Source organism: Miscanthus floridulus, chromosome 10, assembly GCF_019320115.1.
Source record: "Miscanthus floridulus cultivar M001 chromosome 10, ASM1932011v1, whole genome shotgun sequence".
Taxonomy (NCBI): Eukaryota; Viridiplantae; Streptophyta; class Magnoliopsida; order Poales; family Poaceae; genus Miscanthus; species Miscanthus floridulus.
In genome coordinates, this window is record NC_089589.1 from 21,197,710 (window position 1) to 21,222,606 (window position 24,897).

The 24,897-nt window shown below is 51.1% G+C and overlaps 1 protein-coding gene and 1 pseudogene across 2 annotated transcripts; one reads left to right on the forward strand and one right to left on the reverse strand.

The window, feature by feature from the left end:
- The first annotated feature begins 890 nt into the window (after positions 1–890).
- Positions 891–19,425, forward strand: LOC136487804 (wall-associated receptor kinase 2-like). Of its 2 annotated transcripts, XM_066484907.1 has the most exons (3): positions 891–1,918; positions 14,135–14,287; positions 18,035–19,425. In XM_066484907.1, the coding sequence occupies exons 1-3, from the start codon at positions 961–963 to the stop codon at positions 19,159–19,161; spliced, it is 2,238 nt and encodes a 745-aa protein (XP_066341004.1). In that variant the 5' UTR covers positions 891–960; the 3' UTR covers positions 19,162–19,425. The 2 variants fall into 2 exon arrangements, with proteins under 2 accessions (XP_066341004.1, XP_066341005.1); XM_066484908.1 differs by lacking the exon at positions 14,135–14,287.
- A 1,017-nt stretch (positions 19,426–20,442) lies between these two features.
- LOC136488168 (citrate-binding protein-like) overlaps positions 20,443–24,897 on the reverse strand; it is a 33,630-nt pseudogene continuing 29,175 nt past the window's right edge.

Here is a 24,897-nt window from a genome sequence, read left to right on the forward strand (position 1 = left end):
TAGCAGCTATTAAATTTAGTAGCTTTTAGGTAGTGTTTAGTTAGCGAATTTTTTTGGAAAATGGTATTGTAGCAATTTCGTTGTTATTTGGTAATTAGTGTCCAATCACAGTCTAATTAGGTTTAAAAGATTCGTCTCGTGAATTTCGTCTAAACTGTGTAATTAGTTTTATTTTTTATTTATATTTAATGCTTCATGCATGCGTCCAAAGATTCGATGTGGCGGAAAATCTTAAAAAAATTTTGCAAAATTTTGGGAACTAAACACTATCTTAGTCTTTTTAGTAACTTTTTTGTCAAATATTATGACTAAATATGACTAAAAGGTCTTTAGTCCTCTTTAGTAACTCTGGAGTTACTAAAAATGATTAAACCATTTAGTAGGTACTAAAGTTTAGTAGGCCAAACGACGCTCCAGCAGCAGTTTCTCTGCAGTTGCCCTGAAGTTGAGTCACCGGCGGTAAGTGACAGGCGCCCGTTCCACTTTTAGGTGGTGTTTGAATTCAGTAACTAAAATTTAGGAAATGTGTCGGTAGGATGTTGTATGAGGTGTTTGGATACTAATAAAAAAATAAATTACATAATCCATCAGTACTCCACGAGACGAATTTTGTAAGTCTAATTAAGTCATCATTAGCATATGTTTACTGTAGCACCACATTGTCAAATCATAGACTAATTAGGCTTAAAAGATTCGTCTCGCAAATTAGTCGCAAACTATACAATTAGTTTCATAATTAATCTATATTTAATACTGTATACATGTGTCAAACATTCAATGAGACAACGACTAAATTTTAGGAGCAGGAACCAAACACCACCATATATATCGGATCATGACCTCTGGACATATTTGTTTCAAAAAAAAATGACCTCTGGACATATGCTCAGACAAGTAGCTTACGGAGAGAGCAGAGCTCCCAGTCCATCAACAGCTCAAGAAGACTAGTTAGTGTCAGTCATGACATCCCACTCATCAGCATTAGTAGCAGGACTAGTGTGTCTCAGTGCGGTGGTGGTCGTGGTGGCGATGTCGTCATGGCTCGCCGCCGCCGGAGAGGGTAGTATTGGTGGTGCGGACTGTGAAACATCATGCGGCAGTGTACACATCCCTTTCCCGTTCGGCATGGGAGATCACTGCTGGCTGCTGCCGGATTTCGAAATCATGTGTAAGGACACCGGCAACGGCGTCCTTAAGCCGTTCATGGCTACTGCTTTAGTGGAGATCCTCAACATCTCTCTGGAGCAAGGTGAAGTGAAGGTGCTCCACCCTATCTCTTCGTACTGCTACGACGCTGCATCCGGGATGATGGTGCCCAGCGAGTGGAGCTGGAGCTTGGGGGCGTACACTTTCTCCAGCACGGCCAACAAGTTCACGGTGGTTGGGTGCCGGGCGCTGGCGTACATCGGCGACACCAGAGGGAACAACGTTGCAGCTATGTACCAGACCGGGTGCGTGGCCATGTGCTTCGACGGCAAGATGTCCCTAAACCCTTGCTCCGGGATGGGCTGCTGCCAGACGGCCATCCCCAAGGGTCTCAAGTATTACCACGTGTGGTTCAACCATCGGTTGAACATGTCAGGGATCGACGACGACGGCGGCCTTGGTCGCTGCAGCTTCGCGGTGCTCATGGACTCGTCCAACTTCACGTCGTCGACCTCCAGCTCCAACAACATCTCCTCGCCGGAGTTCATCAATAATAACTCGTCGGCATTCAACAGCTCCCGTGGTGGAAAGGCGCCGGTGGTCCTTGACTGGTCCATCGGATTTGACGACTGCAAGACGGCAGTCAGAAACCCTGATTACGCGTGCCGTAGCATCAACAGCTCCTGCTCTGACGCAACCAGCGGACGAGGCTACACCTGCAAGTGCAACCAAGGTTTCCACGGCAACCCTTACCTTCCTAACGGCTGCCAAGGTGAATCCACTTTCCTAGCCTCTTTGTTGTACTATGGCTGTGTTTAGTTGGGTGAAATTTAGAAATTTGGCTACTGTAGCATTTTCGTTTTTATTTGGTAATTAGTGTTCAATCATGGACTAATTAGGCTCAAAACGTTCGTCTCGCAATTTCCAACCAAACTGTGCAATTAGTTTTTTTTCGTCTACATTTAATGTTCCATGCACGTATCGTAAGATTCGATGTGATGGCTACTGTATCATTTTTTGGGAAAAGTTTTTGGAACTAAACCTGGGCTATCTCACAATCCTTTATGCATGCCATAATATGTTGTAACTATATTTTGAAAAACTTTATCGAAACATAGCCTTCTTCAGTCTCATTTTGTTGGGCATATTTTTTCCAACAATAATAATCTTTAAACGGTTCGGACTCAAGCTTTTAAAAATTTAAACAACAAAAAAATTTCATGCATGCATATGTGTCAAGTGATTGGTAGATGTGAGATTGAATTAAGTAGTTAAATAAGTGCTGATTATAATGTATATAGACCAAGTAGTCTATATACATGGTTCCCACATAAGCGGTCTATAGTTAGTATTATTTGCTCACAATATCCAGCCAACAAGTAGTCCATAAGATGAGTTCCACCAAAGATTAAACAATTTTGTATACAACCAACTCCTCCACCTCCACCAGAGCAAGAAAGAGGGCGGAGAGAGAATAAACATTTCTTTATTTCTTATAGGTAGTCCATATGTCTATGGACCTTTATGTGAACTGCTATATAATTATCTCCACAATAGGTCAGCTAGTTGGTAGATAATATTTTTCTAATGGACTACTTTACTGTCACATTGTGGCCGCTCTTATACATGAAGTTTTAACTCAGGAAGTCGACAGAGTTGTAACTTGTCGGTGCAGAAAGTGACCAACTAGTGAATATTTGTAGTTTTGCTATACGTTGTGATCGGAGGTGGCCTAGCACTCAATGACACAGGATTTATACTAGTTCAGGCAACGTGCCCTACGTCCAGTTTGGGTCGGTCGACGACTTTATTTCTAAGCCCAGGTGCTCGAAGTCTGCAGTGGGGTCACAAACGAGAGGGAGAAAGATGGGGTGTTCGGTCGGACCGGTCGGAAGGGCCGGAAGCGACAGGAGCTATGCTAGAGGACTTGAATCAGCTTAGAAACTCTGACTCAACTCTCTATCGGATGCTTTGGAACTGGTTACGTTGGTGGGAGCGCATCCCCTTTTATAGAAGAAGGGGATGGCCTTACAAGAGGGAATATGAATGCTACTGGGTCTTTGCCGTTGATGTTGGTGGATACAGTGAAGATGGTAGGCGTCCACAACACTGTTGATGGCACTGTAGAATGTTAGAGGCACATGGAAGGTTGAGCCGCTTTCTTTAGGATTGGAGGATGTCGGTACCTGCAAAATGATGTCCTGCCGACTGGGGGTACGTCGGTACCTGTAAAATGTTGTTTCTCCGACTGAAGGCATGGCTTTACAACGTTCACCCGGTACGGTGATTTCCGACGCCCACAACACTGTTGGTGCCCAGAGGCACATGGGGGGTCTTACCGTACGGACGTTTTTAACCGGCGCCTATAATACTGTGGAGGTAAATGTCGGCGCCCACGATACTCTCTGTGGCAGGGCGGTTGTAAAACACTGTTCCGCAGGGTATGGTCCCCGGTGCCGTGGTTAGACTTGCGAGCATTGTCTTGCCTTTCTCCGCACGCCTCCCGGTTCCTTCCGAGCGGGCGTCCCCGGTCGGATGCCCCAGTCGGCTCTGGTGCGTCGGTCAGAGAATAGCGATGACAGGGTTTTCTATGAACCCCGGTCGGAGACACGGGGTCAGAGTCGGAGGTAGTCCTCGGGTCAGGCCTTCCGAGCGGAGGCCGCGTGGAGGCCTGAAGCTAGCTCTTCGATCGGAGGGGCCGTTTGGGGCGGCCCGAGCCTGAAGCCAGCGCTCTGGTTGAGGAGGTGGGCCAGAGACGCCCAGGGCCCGAGGCCAGTGCTCTGGTCTGTTGGGCCTAGACTCTTGGGTCGGTCCAGGAGAAAAAGGCCATCCTCCTGGGCCGAGCCCTGGTGTAGAAGCCAGTCCCCGAGGGACCCCGGGTTTATGAACCTGACAGGAGCCGCCGGGTGATTCGAGCAGAATCGTCTAGGGGATTTTTTGTCTTGCCGGCGGGTGCGCGCGAGCGCACCCACGGGTGTAGCCCCCGAGCCCTGTTTTTTTTTCTGAGTTGTCAGCGGGAGAGATTTACTTGTTTTTGTTGGCGATGTAGCCCCCGAGCCCCCAGGCGGTTTGGACCGAACCGGCTGGGGGTGTTTTATCGGCGGGCGAGTGTGCGTGTTTTTTTAGTTTTTGAGACGGTTTTTTATCCAAGGCGTCGTTGTGCAGCCAAGGCGCGGGAATGGGATTGAGGCAGAACTCACTGACCCTAGCGTCGATGCGCGCCGCGGGATCGGGTGAGGAAGTTAATCCGGACGCAACAGAGCTCACTGATCCTGGCGTCGATGCGTGTCGTGGGATCGGGTGAGGCGGAGTCGCAAAAATGCACCCAGGCGTCGGTGCACGCCGTGGATCAAGATGGTTTGTTAGTTCGGATGCGACAAAGCTCACTGATATTTGGCGTCGATACGCGCCGTAGGATCGGGTGAGGCGGAGTCATGAAGGGACCCAGGCATCGGTGCGCGCCGTGGATCGAGATGGTTAGCTTTGTTAGTTCAGGAATCGTGCAAGCCGGAGCTCGTGGATCCTGACGTCGCGAGTTCGGAGTCGCGGTCCCATGGTGATTTGGAGCGCAGTCGGAAGCGGAGCGTAGAGGACGCGAGTTTTGGGTCGCGGTCCCATGAGTCAGGAGCGCAGTCAGAAGCAGAGCGTAGAGGACGCGAGTTTGGGGTCGCGGTCCCATCAGTCTGGAGTGCAGTTGGAAGCGAAGCGTAGACCATAGACGCGAGTTCGGAGTCGCGGTCCCTGGTGTTGGTCTTGAGCCCCCGAGCCCTATCGAGCCTTCATAGGGGTCGGTGTGAGTTTTATGTGCGTTTACCCCATCCTCGGTTACTCACAACCTAGAGGGGCTGAGTTTCGTCGCCTGTCCCGATTGCTCGGGCTCGAAGACTAGCTTGGTGAGTTGTTAACGGGTGTGATCGAGTGAAATCCGGGTCCATCGTTCGTGACGGGGTCGGCATACCCCTCTTGTGATATTCCACTACTCCCTTACCTACAACCCAACAAATGCCTAGGTCGTTCTGAAGACCGACCCGGGTGGCCTAACGGCCTCCCCTTCGATGGAGATTCTGCGGGCCTGGCGAAAGGTTCGGGATCGAACGAGAAGGTTGAGATGACCAAGTCTGCCAGACCGGGCGAGGGCCGCACGGGGCTCATCTGTGGTTTTCTCCCCTGGCTCTGTTTCGATTGTTCATATCGAATGAGGCAACCGCCGCTCCGTGATGCAATCACGGAATGTTCTGATGCATTTTGCTGCACGTGCGATGCTCAGTTCTCGAGCCCTCGGGCGGCCTAGGGCCCTGATCGTCCGGGAGGCTCGGGCGTATGGTATGAAATGTCCGTATGGATGTATGATGTTTATAAAGAAATAGAGGGTTTTTGTAGTGTTTACCTTTGATGGTTTTGAGTGACAGGGCTCAGAGAGCTTTAGATTGAAATGTCCAGCCGGGACCCGCGCTCGTCATTTGTGACGGAGTCAGGGCATCCCCTCGCTTCCTACATGTGTCCCGGTGCTTACCCTGAGTGAATCGATCGACTCAGGAGGCCGGTTGACCTCTCGGTGGAGATCTTGCTTTAATGGTTTTGAGTGACAGGGCTCAGAGAGCTTCAGTCGGATATGTCCGACCGAGACCCGCGCTCGTCGTTCGTGACGGAGTCGGTGTGGCCTACATGAGGCGTCCCTTCGCTTCCTACCTATGTCCCAGTGCTTATTCTGAGTGAATCAATCGACTCAGGAGGCCGGTTGATCTCTCTCGGTGGAGATCTTGTTGTTTGGATCTCTTCAGATCTGTCCTATAATTTATAGAAAAATAGAGGGGGTTTTGTAGTGTTTACCTTGACGACTAGAGTGACGGGGTTCGGAGGGCTTCAGTCAGAAATGTCCGACCGGGACCTGAGCTCGTCGTTAGCGATGGAGCCGGCATGGCCAATACGGGGCGTCCCTTCGCTTCCTTACCTGTGTCTCAGGGTGTCAGAAGATCTCTCCCGGTGGAGATTTCGCTGTTGGGTCTCTCTAGGCCTGGCCTAGGGAAGTGGGAAGCCGTCCGCGTGCGGTGGCGCTTCGGTTCCTGCGCCCATCGTGTGGTAGTGGATGATCGTGCGGCGGTGGTGGGGCCATGCCCAGGCCACGTTCCTTCTGATCTGGAGTCGTTCTGTCACGCTGGGCACGTCTCATCGGCCAAGGGGCGTCCCATCTGCATTAAATGGAAGCGAGAGAGTTTCTTGCCCCGCCGTTTTGCCTTCCCGATCGGTGCGCCCCTTCCTAACTACTGCTCCCTTTCCTTTAAGTTAGAGAAGAGAGAGGGTGTTCGCCTCTTTCTTTCGCCTGTTCGTCGTCTGCCGCCGCTGTTCCTTTTCCTCCTTGCTGAGAGCGTTCCTGAGAGCCGCCTAGGAAAGGAAGAGGAGAGAGCGAGGGAGAAGAGGTGAACTCACTGATTCTTTCGCGATTCGGAGCAAGATGTCGGACTGGAGGGCGTCCAATGTGAGGAAGTCGGTGCTGGAAGCTTTCGTCGCAAAGGGGTTTCTGCCGCCGCAGGAGGTGGGCACTAGAGGGCCCCCGGGAGGGAGGAGTTCCTGCAACCTCATTCCGACGAGGTGGTTTCTTTCTTTACCTTCCACGAGCACGGATTAGGATACCCCGCGCACTAGTTCCTGTGCGGCCTCCTCAACGAGTGGGGTCTGGAACTGCAGCACCTCAATCCGACTGGGGTGCTGCATATCACCGGCTTCGTCACCGTCTGCGAGGCCTTCCTTGGGATGGAGCCGCACGCAGACCTCTTCCGTCAGTTCTTCTTCGGGAGGGCTATGTCGGACTGGAGTTCGGCCGAGACCGCACCGGTGGGAGGCTTCGCCCTACAGAGGAAGTCGAGCGCGGGAGGCTCGTATCCTGTGTACGCCCCATGTGACTCCAACCGAGGATGGCATGGGGAGTGGTTCTAAATCCGGAATCCGGCGGTGGCGCCGTTCTCGGCGTTTACCGACAGGAGGCCGGAGAAGCAAAGAAGCTGGTCCTGGGGTTGCGCCCGCACGGAGAGGCACAAGGTGGACGCCATTGAGGAGGAGCTCCAGAAGCTCATAAGGCGTGGCCTCGACGGGGTGCGGGTGTTCCACACCCTTTACCGCTGTCGGGTGATGCCGCTAGCGGAGAGGACGCACCCGATGTGGATGTATGGCGGCCGGTCGGACCTAGACCGTGCATCGCCGGAGGAGCTACCAGGCGACGAGATCTGGGGTCACATCGGCCGAGTGCTGTAGCTGAGGCCCGGAGAGACGGTCGTGGGAAAACCCATACCGTTTAACAAGTCGATCGTGTCCACACTAGTATGCTCCTTTACTCTGTTCGTGTTTTTTCTCTGCCTTTTTTCCCATTTCTTTGATTTTGGTTCATTCATTCTGTAGGGGCTTGGGAGGTACAAGTCCCGGCCACACCTTCCCAAGGGACCGGAGGGCGTGGCCTGGCAGGCCGCTCAGAAGAAGGCGACCGAGGCTCAGAAGAGGAAGAAGAACAAGGAGATTCTGCGGAAGCAGGAGAAGGAGCAGGAGGTCGTCCGACGCACAAGGGCCGGGGAGCATAGGAGCGACGTCGAGTCGAAACTCGCGTTGGACGCCCCTACGGACGTGGATGACATGGTCTTCTCCGACGAGGAGAGCGGGGAGGTCGGTGCGACCTCGGTGGAGCGTCACGATACTGCGACGTCGAGGAAGCGCGCAGCGAGCGCTGATGTCATTGGAGAGCGGGCGTCGAAGCGGACGCGGTCACCGCGCCCCTTGATAGCGTCGCTGGCCCCGACCCCACCTGTGGTGGACGTGGCAGAGCAAGGCGGGCGGTCCGTCGAGGAGCGGACCGGCGCCCGTTCGCCGTCGGCGATGGTGATGGTGCGTGACCCATAGCCAGCGGAGGCCCCGCCAGTCGTGGGTGTGATCGAGCACGGCGGGCGGTCTGAGGAGTAGACTGGTGCCCGCGTGTTGCACGAGTCGCAGTCGGAGGATGCTCTACCTGCTGCCCCGGTCGGGGAGTCTCGAGCCGAGGATCATGGCGACCCGCAGGCCGGACAGGAGTTGGTTGGGACGGCTCTACCCCCATCTGCCATAGGGGATCGTGGGCCGCAGTCTAGGAGCGGTCCCTACCATGCAGGCCCATCGACGTTAGGGTCGGGTTTTAGAGTTGTGCCGCTCGCCACTCGGTACGTCTTTCTTCGTTTCCTCTTGGTATCTTGTTGGTCATGTTTGGAGTGTGACTTAGCCATGCTTTCCGCCAGCGGCCTGGGGATGCCAGGGCTGAGCATTGCACCGACTGTCGGGCAGGAGACCAGGAGGCCCCTCCTGCTGCATGTCGTGGCGGCGAGACCTTCTGTTCCGGGGATGGTGCCCCCTGGTTCAGTTGCTGACGAGGTAGCAGCGGCGGCATAAGTGTTGGCGGCGATCCCAGTGCCGATGGCGGCGGTCGCATCGGAGGTGACCCTCGCGGCCCCTCCTCCGCCGGTTTTGATGGAAGAGGTGAGGGAGACCGAGCTCCCTACCTCGCCAGGTGGGGGGTCGCGCGACTTACCCCTGCCGTCGGAGCCGAAGGCACCGGGGAAAGATGTGGCTGGGCCGGGGTCGGGACGCCCAGCGGCGGCCTAGGTCAACGAGGTGGTGGAGATCATGTCTGATGACGATGTGGACATCATGGCGGCGCCGTCGATGCCGTCGCAGCGACCCGCCAGTGATGTCACGGCGGAGCCACCGGTGTCGCCGCGGGACGCGACGGTGCTCCAGTCGGAGGCTGGGCCCTCTAGAGGCAGGGTCCTCTGGCGAGGTGCCGGAGGGTGACCTGGAGTGGCCCTGCCCTAAGCACCCAGCGAGCGCGCGGTTCGTCCTACGGGACTCCCGGGAGCGTCAGCTCTAGGACATCTTCGGGGGGGGGCAAGGGCATGTCGCGATGTCGGAGCTCACCAAGCTAACGGTGAAGCTTGAGAGCGCCCGGAAGCAGGCTCTGTTCGCCCGGCAGTTGGTCGAGGGTGACATGCAGCTCGCGGCGCTGGTGAGTTTCTGGTACTTGTCCTCGCATTTTGAGTCTTTTGTCGGTTGGTTTTTAGCGTTCTTGCTTTTCATAGGAAATAAGGAAGGCGTCATCCCGTAAGTCCCACTTCCTCCGGTCGGAGTACACCCGGATCGCCGAGCTCGAGCGTCGGGTGGAGTCCGCTTGCCGCAAGGCCCGGGACCGGGCGGCTGAGGCGGCCGCGGTGCGGGCGGAGGGGCAGCGTGGGGAGGAGCGGGCGACTACGGCCGAGCAAGGGCTCGAGGCGGCAAGGGCCCACCAGGCGGAGACTGAGGCGGAGTTGCGGGCGTCTCTGGCGAGCACCGAGGCGGCGCTTCAAGAGGCCTTGGCGGCCTTTGATCCGGAGCGCGCTGCCCTGGAGTCGGCGCAGAAGGACCTGGAGGTGGAGCGGAGGGCCCGGTCGGAGGCGGAGGATGCGAGTGCCCGGCTGCGTGAGCAGGTGGCTCGGCAGGTGGAGGATCTCTCCACCCTTGAGTCTTCTCGCGTTGGTACGTACTTTTTTTGTTTTTTTGTTGTGTTGATTTTTCCCTCAGCCCGTTTCTGAGCTCGCCGCTCTTCTCGCAGAGCTAGGAGGAAAAGTGGAGGTGCTGGAGCGGGACCTGGAGACGACCAAGGCGACGCTGGGCCGAAATGCAGAGGAGCTGGCCAAGTCCTGTGAGGAGCGACGTGCTCTCGAGGGGGATTTTGACTAGATCCGCAACGTTGCCTAGCACGTTGTCTCGGAGATCTTCGGGTCGGTGCTGAGCACCAGCGCACCCGCTGTTCAGCTGGCAGAGGTCCCGGGGGAGGTCTGGGATGTCATCAGGACCAGGCTGTTCTACAGGGCGTCTGGAGTGCTGACCGCGGTGGGGACGCACCATCCGAACCTGGACTTCACCACCATCTGTAGCGGGTATGTTGAAGGCATGAGCATGGTGGACATCCAGACGATCGGGGAGAGCTTGCTGCCGTACGCGCGGTCGGTGGCGGACCAAGTCTCTGCCGAGTGGGTGATGGACGTCCGCCGTGAAGACCTAGCCAAAAGCGCGCGTGGAGAGGATGCTGCAGAGCTTTCAGGTGGCAAAGAGCCCGGGTCAGAGGTGAATGTCACCCCGGTCTTGAACGAGCCGGATGCTGTGGCGCCGGGGAGTGAGCAGCTTGCGCCTTTGTCGGATGCGCCATTGTCGGATGTCGCCGGGCCGGCCTATTAGCATGTAACAATAAGAGTAGTTTAGTGGAAGTAGAAAGTTTTAAGTTTTGTGGGAACCCCCGTGTGAACATTTCTGTGCGTTTAAATGACTGTAGTCGTATTTTGTTTTTCTGTGATGGAGTTACTCTGTTCATTGAAGCTTGTTCCCTTTCGTTCCTTAGGTTTTCCCTTAGCATAGTTTTGTTTAAATTTATTTCTGTCTCGTACCTGCCCTTTTGTTCTGTAGGTCACAACCTTGGGAGCCCGAGGCGTGGCCCGCGAGGCTCAGCCGCTTGTAACCGTAGGAAAGGCGGGGTGTGATTGGTCGGAAGGTTTAAAGTAAAGCTACGTAAGGCAAATTAAAGGAACGAACTACCCTTTCGTTCGGGTAGGAAGGAATTTCTTCATTCGATAGTAGACAAAACAAAACAAAGGGGTAGTAGTGCCCCCTAGTGGAGCCCCCGAGCGCCCCGAGCCGAGAAGTGTTCGGGTCGGGGTGCTCTTATAGGAGCATTTGCTAAGTAAACAATAGTAAGACTGAAACTTAGTGGTAGGAAAAATGACATAGCTATTTTAAAGTGTTTGGAGAGAACGTCATCGTTGTTGTCCTTCAGTCGGTGGGCTTCTGGTCGGATCACCTCAGCCTCCAGTCGTACGGGTCCCCGCCTGTTGCGCCCCCTCCTTCGGTCGCTGCCTCTTCACCTGCTTCATCCCTTGGCCTGCCAGCCTACCCTAGCAGGCGTTTGAGGAGCTGACAGTCCTTGTAGAGGTGTTTGACGGGGTAGCCGTGGTTGATGCACAAGCTCTCCATGAGTTCATGGAAGTGGCCCGGAGGGTCTTGCTGGGGCTGCGTGTCCGTTGATCGGCCACGACGATTGACGCGGAGTCCACCGGTCGGTGGCGAACTTTCCGTTTCTTTTTCCCCTTCCGCTTGGAGGGGCCCTCGTTTTGATCCTGGCGCTTGGCCTTTCCCTTGCCCTGGCCTCCCTCAGAGCGCGTCAGGAGCGGCTCATGATGTAAGTTTTCGACAAGGGTCCGGGATCCCGAGGCGCCGGGGCTAGGACTCCGATTGCGGTCGCGCGTGTCTTGGTTCGGTCCGAGCTGCGCGTAGATAGATGGTCGGTACAGAGTGGTCGTCGAGCCAAGGTAAGGTGTTGTCGCGGTCTCCTGTGCCACGTTTGGTGGTTGAAGCGGCGATCAGGTGGAGTGACCCATCTGCTGCGTCCCTGTTCTCCCGACGGGGAGCGAGTTCGCGAGTTGGCGTCACAATACGGAGTACTCTGCCTGTTGAACGGCGGCGGTTTCCACCAGTGCTCGGAGGTTCCGGTGGATCGCTCGTTCGGCTCGGACAGGCTGCGCAGGAGCATTGCCACGGCAGCAATGTTCTGACCGGCCCGAGCAAACTGTGGGGGATTGGTCCCTCGATCCGTGGTGTTGCGCTGGACCTGGCGGGCGCGGCCCCGGGCGCCGCTCGCCGGTCTGTGCGCACGAGGCGTCGTGCGGTGCGCATAGCACGTCGGCGCAGTCGGTGGTTGATGCGGCCACCGTTGTCGTAGTTCGTCCCCGTGCTCAGGTGTGAGCTCGGGGGTTTCCGCGTGAAGGCCCGGAGGGGCGTTAGTCCGCAGGAACTCCGTTGCCCCTGGCGGCTGTCCCGGAGCGTCCGCCATAGCGCACTCCCAGGACGGACGATGGCTGGGCGCCACATCACCGATGCTGGAGCCGTCACTCCCGACGTCATCATCCATGAAGTCGAGACAACCGAGACCGTAGTCCGCCATCCCCACGAATTCAGACGTGAGAGGGGGCGGCGCCGGCATCCTCTGGAGCCCCCGGGCGTACGCGTCCGCGGGAGACACAAGGCCGTAGGGGAACCAGCCATACGGTGGCCGTGACGGGGACAATGATATCCCTCCGGGTAGTTGGCGGAAGATAAAACGTAGTAAGTAAATGACAGCGTTCACGTTACTTACAGCGGGGTTTGAGCAGAGAGTTTGCTCGAAATGGCGCGCAGATATCGCGTCGTCAATGTTGTGCGTCCCGGAGTTGATGGAGGGTGCACCTCCGACGGGTGCCGGAACGCGTGCGTCGTCGTGGAGGTGTAGTACGCCGAGTCGGTCGGCGACGAAGTCCAGGCTTCCGAAGAGGAAGGCCTGGGATGGCTCGAAGACGGGTGGAAACCGCATCCCAGCCGGTGAGAGCGCAGGGAACTCCGTCGAGCCGAGGCGAATTGCATCGCCCGAGCCCGCCACGGTGGGGGTGGCGGAAAAATGGGCCATCCAATGACCAAAAAATGTTGAACGTACAACGTCTTCCCCACGGACAGCGCCAACTGTCGGTGCAGAAAGTGACCAACTAGTGAATATTTGTAGTTTTGTTGTACGTTGTGATCGGAGGTGGCCTAGCACTCAATGACACAGGATTTATACTGGTTCAGGCAACGTGCCCTACGTCTAGTTTGGGTCGGTCGGTAACTTTATTCCTAAGCCTAGGTGCTCGAAGTCTGCAGTGGGGTTACAAACGAGAGGGAGAAAGATGGGGTGTTCGGTCGGACCGGTCGGAAGGGCCGGAAGCGACAGGAGCTATGCTAGAGGACTTGAATTAGCTTAGAAACTCTGACTCAACTCTCTATCGGATGCTTTGGAACTGGTTACGTTGGTGGGAGCGCATCCCCTTTTATAGAAGAAGGGGATGGCCTTACAAGAGGGAATATGAATGCTACTGGGTCTTTGCCGTTGATGTCGGTGGATATAGTGAAGATGGTAGGCGCCCGCAATACTGTTGATGGTACTGTAGAATGTCAGAGGCACGTGGAAGGTTGAGCCGCTTTCTTCAGGATTGGAGGATGTCGGTACCTGCAAAATGATGTCCTGCCGACTGGGGTACGTCGGTACCTGTAAAATGATGTTTCTCCGACTGGAGGCATGGCTTTACCACGTTCACCCGGTACGGTGATTTCCGGCGCCCACAACACTGTTGGTGCCCAGAGGCACATGGAGGGTCTTACCGTACGGGCGTTTTTAACCGGCGCCTACAATACTGTGGAGGTAAATGTCGGCGCCCACGATACTGTCTGTGGCAGGGCGGTTGTAAAACACTGTTCCACAGGGTATGGTCCCCGGTGCCGTGATTTGACTTGCGAGCCTTGTCTTGCCTTTCTCCACACGCCTCCCGATTCCTTCCGAGCGGGCGTCCCCGGTCGGATGGCACCAGTCGGCTCTGGTGCGCCAGTCAGAGAATAGCGATGGCAGGGTTTTCTACGAACCCCGGTCGGAGACGCGGGGTCGGAGTCGGAGGTAGTCCTGGGGTCAGGCCTTCCGAGTGGAGGCCGCGCGGAGGCCTGAAGCTAGCTCTCCGATTGGAGGGCCCGTTCGGGGCGGACCGAGCCTGAAGCCAGCGCTCCGGTCGGGGAGGTGGGCCAGAGACGGCCAGGGCCCGAGGCGAGTGCTCTGGTCTGTTGGGCCTAGACTCTTGGGTCGGTCCAGGAGAAAAAGGCCGTCCTCCTGGGGCGAGCCCTGGTGTATAAGCCAGTCTCCGAGGAACCCGGGTTTACGAACCCGACACAACTGTTTTTGTTTTAGTTGTAAGTGCACGTGTGTTGGTTGTAGTTGCGCGTGAGAGGCAACTTCATTTAAGAAAAAACAAACAAAAGGTGCGCGGGAGAAACGGATGTGTGCACAGCACACACTGTTCGTGGATATAAACTAGATAGAAATTATATATATGATCCTTTGGCATGCTTTTGGACATATACATGTTATGTTTAATAACTGGATGTTCTATTGCAGATATTGATGAGTGCCAACAATACCCATGCCACGGAGTGTGCACGAATACAAATGGTTCATTCACTTGTGATTGTCCTACGGGCACCCGAGGAAATGCATCTATTGGAGAATGCCAAAAAGATCACTTTCCTCCACGAGCACAGGTGGCCGCTGGTACGAGCATTTTTTTTAAGCTGCAACACTTCGATTTTTATTTATGGAAAGCTTGCAGGTTCACATGTTGAGCTCAGTTTGGCTTGCTGTCGAATTAATTTGATTTTTACTACAAATAAAATAGACACATAATATCCTTAAAATCCAACGGAGATACTCTTTAGGGATCCCAAATTTGTTTCACCGGTACTTCGAAGTTGTAGAAGCACATTCATGCCTTCAGATTTAGTACGTTGCTGCTACACATAGGGAGTCTCGGACCACAATTCACTCGATGTAATAACAACTAAAGAATTCACTTGCTCAATTGCACGGCTAGACTTTGTATGTCATCATTTCTTTATACAAGTCCTACTACCTCCAATGGTATTTTAGAATTATTATATTATATATTGTTATTAAGAGCATCTCTATAATTTTTGTAAAACAACACTCTAATTTAGTTTTTTTTCTTGCAAAAAGAGGAAAAATCCTCTCTAACAGTTTTGTAAAGCAACTCCATATGGTCGGCCCTGTTTGGCCGAGCTCCATACTTTTTATTTCATTATTCCCCAATCTTTCAAATAATTTTACTTAACTTTTTTTTATTTATAAAGCTTTCACTTTGATCATTATTGCACGAAAGCTTCCACTTTGGTCATGATTGCATTAAAGCTTTCAAGGTATGCGCTACATCTTGCTTGTTTTTAATATAATATATAACCTCCTGTGCCCAATTAAATCAGTTTCTATGAAGTTTAAAACAGATTGGTGCCACAGAAAAACAAAAAACTACAGGACCCTTCATCAGTTTTTAGTTCCATCTTTTAGTTCCAAGCTAATCGGTTTTGCCTATTAAAATTTACTACTCCACTCAATTAAACCCCATTATTTGCTCCATGAGTTAATCACTACTATGAACACATTTTTCAAAGGCGGGCATAACATGTTAATATAACCTGCCTCTAGCAAGGCGCCTGTGTTAATCAAGATTTTCATTGGTAGGGAACTTGTGGGTCTCTGAAAATGAATTTGGCAAATAAAATAAGCTGTCAGCCTAGCTAGCGTGTTGTGCGAGCCCACTAAGCCCACCGTGGAGGTCCGCCATCTTCATCACTGAGTATGATGCCAAGATCTTGCAGGATTTGTCTCATCCTCGGGTATCGCAGGATCCGCCTAAACCTCCCGAATCAGTGAGCTGCCAAGCCACAACGCCACGTCGACCCACCTAGATCTAGCAAGCTACCATGCCGTGCCACCATGCGAACCTATCTTGATCCACACCAAGAAACCATGCCGTGTTGCCATGCCGATCCACCTAGATTCAAACTCGGTGAGGACAGGGAGATGTTTGGACACAAAGATGAGTCCTAGCTAGGGTGTACCACATCTATGTTGCTTCCTCACCGCCCTCATTGAGGTGCTACATATCTATGCCGCCCACCTCGAGGTAGATCTCATCCACAATACTCGAAATCTCGATTGGTGGCCACCAGGAAAGAGAGGGCCAGCAACCACATGGAGGCGAAGGGACAACCCCACGTCATCGAAATGCCTTCGGTCCACAACCCAGCTGGGCCGTCGCTGATAAGAGGGTGGTGAGAGAAAGGGCCCTCCACTAGATCTGCCCTTGGCCACCCCGCCGGATCATGGTGGCGAGAGATAGGGCTGGCCACGCTGCATGGGCCTTCTGGATCTTCCTTCACCCTTGGTTGTCTGCGCCACCGTGCCTCGCGTTTCAGCCACTCCCAGGTCACGCCTCTACGCTTGGTGACTCCCTGTCCCCCCTCCCGCCCGCCGCCGCACACCAAGGCCGTGCCTTGCTCCTCGCACACTCCGCCATGCCACACCTTGCAAGCGGAGAGAAGAGGGAGGGTGGGTGTTGTGGGGAAGAAGAAGAAGAAGAAGAAGAGGGAGGGATGTCGACTGTGGGGGAGAAGACGGAGGGCGACTATGGGGGAGATGGACTATCGAGGTAGGGTTCTCTATCCTACCTTATATATCTAAGGAGTTAAAATGGGTTGTTGGGCTGCACCTCAATTGACAAAAGCTCTCTTAAGAGTTCTGCCTTGGAAAAATGACTTCCATTCTTAGAGGCAGACCTCTCCCAACTACATTAATTGATTTACAAAGCTGGGGTGCCTCAAAAAATGGTTCGTCTCCCTCAGTAAATAAAATGGCATGTCTCCTAAAATTGGTTTTGTGCTAGTGAATGTGGGTTTGACTTCCATGAGTGCGCTCTAGTGCCTTTGAGGAAAAATAAATGTGATACAGTTAAGCTCTAGAAGTGGATTTAATCTAAGACAAGTTCTTAGCCCGAGAGTTAATTTAAGAGGAGCAGTATATATATATGTCTATTTTGTACAACTTCACTCCCTAATTTTTAGCTCTAGCTTCTAATTCTCCACTACTATAGCAGGCCGATCACAGTTGGTTCGAAAACCCCCATCACCGCCGATTTTGGACCTAGACCGCCGGTTCATAACTAGCTGTGATATGATGCTAACACCACAGCATTGGCGTATACTCCGTCAGTGTACATGTCATGATCACCGTTGCCTTGATGCATGAGTAGTCTGTGTCCTGGTTATGTTCACCATCTCTTTGGCAAACGATCCGTCTGTGTCGAGGTCATGATCATCGTCACTTTGGAGTACAATACGCCTGTGATGATCCTATAATTGGTGTCGGTTTACTAAATGGCTCGGCGGTGATGATGTTTTGATCCCCACCCCATCGTATGTTACACCTGCTGCGTTGATGATTGGTTCACCATCGTGGTACAGTCCGACGGTGACGAGAAGTTTTATGACCAACGGTGAGTGGTATGATGCGGCGGTGATGAGCAAACGATAAATGGTGGTTCTATGCATAACCGACGGTGATGGAATGGTCTATAGGTTTTCACAATATATTTGTTAATTCAGATGGACCTCAATAGCTTACTGAACACACCATACATATATAATCATTAAATCCATACATCATATCCACAAACAAGTGTACTTTTAACAATAACAATCCACGCTAACATATCAAGTGTGTAAATTGATGTACTAACACAAGCTGCCATTTGATTACATGATAAGGCATTGATATCTACAAACTTACATAACAAAAACGAGCTTGTTATGCTCTTGCTATGTGCCACTAGTGCCTGCAAAGCAAGGTAAATATAATTAGTGCATCCTTTAGATTGTGGTAGCCAATGCACCATACAACCCCTCCTCCTGATCTCTGAAATAATCCTTACTAGAGACTCGTTTTTGGGCTCCTGGCACAATATTATTGAATTCGGAGCCATAGCAGGAAATTTGTTACAGAGCAGCAGAATGAATAATATCCAACACACCATTTTTTTTGTTACTAAGCCAAAATTAGCCTATATATCGAATCAAAAGAATTGTCTACCTAGAAAAACACGTCGTAACAACAAGATACAACAATTGCAGTTTTTCTACTCTGCTAATGACTCGATTATAGACAATATAGCTAGTGACCATTGCTAGCAATTATATACTTTCTCCATTTTGAATTATGAGTCGTTTTGGTTCTATTAGATAAATGGTTTTTGCTATACATCTAAATATATACATTATTTATAGACACATATATAGTAAAGCTACGAATCTAGAGAAGACAACAGAGGGAGTAGTAATTTTGATAGATTGTTCGCCATAGTTTCTATAGTGTCTACATAATGCTTTTTCTCGGTCAACTGAGCATGGATACATTATTAATTAATTTCCGATTACCATATCTCTCCAGGAATTTTGGCCGGACTTTTGGTTGCCCTGATTGCTTTTCTTTCCACCGAAGTTTTCCGCCAGAAGGCGAGCAAGAAAAGACAAGGCTACTTTGAGCAACACGGAGGCCGGATGTTGTCGCGAATTCTCGAAACAGATGGCAACAACATCGCCTTCACCTTATACGACAGAGGAGACATAGTTAAGGCCACACGTCGCTTTCACAAGGCCAACATCGTCGGGGAAGGAGCACATGGCACCGTCTACAAGGCCACCCTCGGCACTGACACTGTCGCGGTGAAGCGATGCAAGCAGATCGACAAGAGCAGGACGGATGAGTTCGTCCAGGAGCTGGTCGTGCTCTGCCGCGTCAACCACCCAAACATCGTCAGGCTCCTCGGCTGCTGCCTCCATTTCGAGGCGCCCATGCTCGTGTACGAGTTCGTGCCCAACGGGACCCTGAGCGATCTGCTCCACAGCAGGCCTCGGCGCAGGGTGGTGACGCTGCCAACCCGGCTGAGGATCGCCGCGGAGACCGCGGAGGCCCTCAAGCACCTGCACACGGCGCGGCACCCGACGCTCCACGGCGACGTCAAGCCGCAGAACATTCTGCTCGGCGACGGATGGGTCGCTAAGGTGTCCGACTTTGGGTGCTCAACTATCAACGACAACGTGCAGGTGGTGCCCAAGGGCACGCTGGCCTACCTTGACCCTCAGTTTCTACAGGACTTCCAGATAACCGAGAAGACCGACGTCTACAGCTTCGGGGTTGTGCTGATTGAGCTCTTGACTGGTAAGAACCCACAGGCCAAAGAATGGAAGAACCTGACCACAACGTTTCAGGACAGGATGGGAAATGGCACCCTTGGTGATCTTCTAGACGCTGACATAGTCGAGGAAGGGAGCATGGGACTGCTATATGCAGCTGCCAAGCTAGTGAGCCGATGCATCGCTGCTCCGGGTAAGGAAAGGCCGGCCATGGGAGAGGTCGCTGTGGAGCTTCGGCAATTTTCGGATGAAATGCCGGAAAGCCCTGAGGCGCGAGCGGCTCTCGAGGTTGAGGATGGCAGGTATAGCTACACTGCTACTGAGGGTGAAACTACTGGATTTTCGAATCTTCCTCCACTGAGCACAGAACTCGCCCGATGATTTGGAACGGAGAGTTTATTGCTAAAGCCTACGTTAATTGTGTCATTATTTGGCACAGTCGCGTCCTGTTATATGTCTTTTCTGTGTTTGTTACAGCAGTTCATGGAATGCTTGGTGCACCGTCCTCCGTCCATCTAATGACAATGATGGAAACGGCCACTAAAAATGTAATAATCTGCATCACATTTGCCTGCAGACAGTTATGGATGACGACTTCCCGTCAATCAGAGCTTCTTTGTACAATTGATAGAATATAACCCTACACGCGCATCGTACACGGATTAGATATACAACTTGGCACATAAAAATTATATATTGTTGAGATATACTCTAGATAGTCTGATAGCTCTGGACCTGCTAGTTTCATACATCGAGTATATATAATATTGTTTGGATGATGCCTCCGCTAGCGCCATCGTTTGAGTAATAAACGCCTTGCATCCTGGGCAGCAACGTTTACCCCTCGTCGAGCTACAATCGAGATGAACGAGTGACACCAGATTACCTGTCGTCGAGTACCCAGCTCCATAGTTCCAGCTGGGAGCACGCCTTAAACGACCCATCAAATATCGACCAGCATACTTGTCCGACTCAATCGCCCACTTTTCGTGGTCTTCAGGGGCACACTCGCAAATTCGACTAGGAGCAACTCGAAGAGACTTCATATCCTTACTAATTGTTAAGAATAGAGGTTTGATGAAAGAAATACCCTCCAAAAGGTCTTTATTTGTTATCCCAATATACCTAGAGAATTTTCTATTTTGGATTTCGCGCTAGCCAAATATAGAAAACGAGAATGACTCTCTAGAGTGAACATGTGTTATAGAAAAACTGTTAGAGAGCGGAAAGATATAGAAAGCGATTATTATGCAAATGACTCTTCCAATGATGATTTAAAGAGTAAGCTTTATAAAATTTCTCAAAGCTAAGAGCTAGTTGAGTTTTCCAGATGCACGCGCATCACCCATAGTTTGTAGTTATACTTAGTTATATTTTAGTGTAGTTTATAGTTGTCAATTAACTTTCTTAAGACACAATTACATTGTCTTGAAAAAACAACTGCAACAAAATAAAAGACACAGTTACAGCACGAGTTACTACTCAATTATAACTTTGTGTAGTTTGTAGTTATAAATTTGAGACACATTTAACTTATTCACTACTCAGTTACAGCAGATACTACTCCCTTATTCACTAGCTGGAGACACATCTCAGACGTCCTCCATCATCACAGTTCACACATCGGATCCATGTTTCCATCGATATGATCGTGTCTCACCGTCACACACACACGACCATGTCAAGAACGAGACGACGACATCTAATGTGTTCACGGTTGGTGTCGATGGCGACGTTCCTCCAGTGCGACTCAATGCACTACTGGATTCAGGTTCTTTGCCGAGTGCCTGAGACACTCGGCAAAGGCCAAGTAAGCCACTCGGCAAAGAAAAGCGATCGTCATGGCTTCGGCCCCGTTGACAGTCACTTTGTCGAGTGCCAACCCTGCAGGCACTCGGCAAATTTTTTTTATTTTTTATTTTTAAAATTTCTTTGCCGAGTGCCAGCCCTGCAGGCACTCGGCAAACCTTGCAGGCACTCGGCAAAGATTTTTTATTTTTTTTTTATAAAATTTCTTTGCCGAGTGCTAGCCCTGCAGGCACTCGGCAAAGATTTTTTATTTTTTTTTAAAAAAAATTCTTTGTCGAGTGCCCCCTGTCCGGCACTCGGTAAAGTTTGATTTTTTTAAAAATTCTTTGCCGAGTGCCATGGTCACAACACTCGGCAAAGCTGGAAAAATGGGTTTCTGGGTGCCCATTTTTCCAGCTTTGCCGAGTGCTGTGACCATGGCACGCGGCAAGTGCAACACTTAGCAAAGTGACCCAAAATGACAATTTTTATTTTTTTTACATTCCATCATGACAAATAACTTTATACAAACATATATCACATATATATCTCATCCATCACATATATATCTCATTCATCACATATATATCTTGCATCCATCACATATATATCTCATCCATCCACACATCCATCCGCACGTATCACATCCATCACAATATATATCACATATATAATAATAAGTGCTCAAATCCATCCAAATAAATCCACAAGTCCATCAAAGTCTACAAGTGCATCACAAGTATATCACAAGTCCATCACCAAGTGAACAACGAATGTAAAAAATACAACGTGCACCATCTCGGCCACTGCGACTGTGGTGAAGGCCTAGATCCATCATTCGGAGGTGCATGAGGTGGATTATTCGAACCACCGCCAGATAGAGACTGCATAAAGGAGAAAAGATTGCATGTGAGACAAGATTATTTGGATAGCTAATCTAGGAAGGTAGATGTCATACAAGCAAAGCACAAACGAAAGTAAAAAACTTTCATACTCACAGGAGTAGATGCAGCTGCAGGACGCGGAGGCGGAGGTGGAACCAACAGCCCAGGTGGCAGAGACAAGTCCATACGTTGCCCAAGCCCTTGTAGGAACTCCGTAATGTCCGTCAGCCTCTGCGCCTGGGCCAGCCGCTCGGCCCGCTCGGTCTCTAGCTGGGCCGCCATCCTCTGGTGCCCGGCCTCCAGCTCCTGACGTTGCCTCATTTCTTGTTCCAGCCGGGCCTGTAATATTTCACTCCAATGTTTCAGTAATGCAAAACTAATTAAGGTGTGTAAAGATTAATGTATGACGAGTAAAACAGGAGTAACCTCGAGTGCATCGACCTGGTGCTGTGCAGCAGGCGGCCGTGTGCGAATGGCCGGGCACATGTAGATGAGATGTCCTGGTTTGTAAGCATCGTACGTTACAATGTGCACGAAATCTTCTGAAATTTTTATCATACCCTCCACATAAGATATCACGACATCTCAACAAGTTTTATGATTTTCGGACTTCGTTTGCTTTTTATAGAATTTAAAAACACTTCGCACGCAAGTTCGCGGTCTAGTTTCGTGAACAAGATGTCCGAAATTTTGGGTCCGTTCCTGGATACGGCCTGACACTACACTCAGTAACATGACTATCATTTTTTGAATCATTAAATTCCATTATTCGTACCACGTGCAGTTCAAATTTATATTTTTCGAAAAAATTCAAGTAAACGAAATAAAGTAACTAAATAGATAAAAAGCCACAAAAAATCACAAATTCTAACTAGGAGTTCCTGGTGCTTTAAAAGGGCTGCACAAAAAATTTGGAGGCAAAAAAAATACTTTGCCGAGTGTCGGGGCATGGCACTCGGCAAAGGTGGTCTTTGCCGAGTGCCAATAATAAGGCACTCGGCAAAGAGGGTTTTGATTTTTTTTTAAAAAATTCCTCTTTGCCGAGTGCCTTCACATGGGCACTCGGCAAAGATATTTCAAAAAAAAAAATCTTTGCCGAGTGCCGTGTCAGGGGCACTCGGCAAAGTATTTTCCAAAAAAAAACTTGGCCGAGTGCTAGATCTGGGACACTCGGCAAAGACATTTCAAAAAAAAATTTAAATCTTTGCCGAGTGCCGAGTTAGGGGCACTCGGCAAAGTATTTTCCAAAAAAAAACCTTTGCCGACTGCCTAACAGCAGGCACTCGGCAAAGAAGCACGTGGCCGAACACAGTTACGCGGGGCAGTCTATGCCGAGTGCCGCACTTTTGCCGAGAGCCTGGCACTCGGCAAAGAAGTCCTTTGCCGAGTGCCCTTTTTTGCCGAGTGCAATTCTTTGCCGAGTGCCCGATTTTTGACACTCGGCAAAGCATTTTGCACTTGGCAAAGGCTCTGTTTCCAGTAGTGATGCGGTGCGACGAGTCGTGCTGCTTGTACACGCCAAACTTGAAGTAGTGCTCCTTCCCGCCATGGCCGGGAGCAGCCAACCTCCTCTCGCCGTCGATGAACACGGTGACGTTCGTGGCCGCGACGTTGTGGATGACGTTGAGCCGGATCCACCGGTCGTAGATGCGGTCTGCCACCACCTTGGTCAGCTGGTGGTAGTAGGTGAGCCGGTCGTCGTAGACATGCAGCATCAGCGTGGTGGCGTGCGTTGCCGCGCCGAAGACCTGCATCACCGACGAGCCCGACGTGCCCGACGGCACGTACAAGTCGCCCTCGAACTGCCACACCCTGGTGCTGTAGATCTTCTGCAGAACTCATGCAGAGTTAGTATAGGAAGAAGACATGGAATATGGTCATGAACAAGTCATGCCGTTGTCACGTACGTCGACTTTGATCTCGGTGCGCGCGCCGCCGGGGTGGTTGGTGTGAGATGGAGAGAACGAGGTGCCCATCCCAGGGCCTCGGTTACGTGTTAAATAGGCTGGGGAAAAGCCACCCAGCGGTGGCAGATACATTGGGTGAATACAACAAGAATACATCCATAAGCTACAAACAAGGATCTAGCAAACTAACTATGGCACACATGCGGCTAAGCCCATGGCAGCGCATGACGGGGAGTAAACCCCGGAAGTCAGCTAACCAAACCATCACCCTCCCTCAATCTCAGCCACTTACAAGGTTGAGATTGGAGCAAAACCACTTAATCCGAGCAGCTGAAACTGGCTTCATGAACACATCAGCTAGCTGATCTCCTGAAGAAATAAACCTGACATCAAGTAGTTTCTTTGCTACTCGTTTACGAACGAAATGGAAGTCAATTTCGATGTGTTTGGTACGTGCATGGAAAACTAGATTTGCAGTCAAGTACTTGGCGCCTAGGTTGTCACACCACAACCGTGCCATTCTCACATGAGGAACACCAAGTTCTTGTAGAAGTTTCTGTACCCACATCATTTCGGCAGTAGCGTTTGCCAGTGCTTTGTATTCAGCTTCAGTGGACGAACGAGACACTGTAGCTTGCTTCCGAGCACTCCAAGAGATGAGATTACTACCCAAGAACACTGCAAAGCCTCCAGTAGACCTTCTGTCATCCACACAGCCTGCCCAATCGACATCAGAGAAGGCACTAATGATCATGGAATTTGACTTGCTGATTTTGATTCCAGTGTTCCAAGATCCATTTATATAACGTAGGATCCTTTTGACAGCACTCCAGTGAACCGTTGTGGGAGCATGGAGGAATTGGCACACCTTGTTAACAGCATAACAGATATCTGGCCTGGTCAGAGTAAGGTATTGCAGCGTCCCTACCATACTGCGATACTTTGTAGAGTCTTCTGTACCAAGTTTATCTCCATCAGTCAAACTGAGTTTTTCCGAAGTTGCCAACGGCGTGTCAATGGACTTGCAATTACTCATGCCTGCTCTGGATAGAATGTCGGATGCATACTTCTGTTGAGACAACACTAACCCTTCCTGATTCCGTTTAACCTCAATGCCTAGGAAGTAATGGAGATCACCAAGATCTTTAATAGCAAATTCATGTTGTAGGTCTCGAAGAAGAGCATGTGTAGCTGCAGTGGAAGAACTAGCCACAATTATGTCGTCCACGTACACCAAGACAAACAATGTGTGACCTTTCTTATGATAATAGAACAAGGACGTGTCAGCTTTTGAGGGCATGAAACCAAGCTTCACCAATTTGTTGCATAAGCGAGCGTACCAAGCTCTCGGAGCCTGCTTTAATCCATAAAGGGCTTTATCCAATTTGCATACATAAGATGGATGAGTCTTGTCAATATAACCAGGTGGCTGGTACATGTACACTTCTTCTTCTAGCACTCCATGTAAGAAGGCATTTTGGACATCAAGTTGTCGAAGAGACCAACCTTTAGACACTGCAATTGACAGAACAAGTATG

Excerpts from the sequence above, each read along its gene's own strand:
- LOC136487804 (XM_066484907.1), top strand. The coding sequence starts at position 961 with ATGACATCCCACTCATCAGCATTAGTAGCAGGACTAGTGTGTCTCAGT. Across the intron at positions 1,919-14,134 it reads CCTTCCTAACGGCTGCCAAG|ATATTGATGAGTGCCAACAA; the intron begins GTGAATCCACTT and ends GTTCTATTGCAG. Across the intron at positions 14,288-18,034 it reads ACGAGCACAGGTGGCCGCTG|GAATTTTGGCCGGACTTTTG; the intron begins GTACGAGCATTT and ends ATATCTCTCCAG.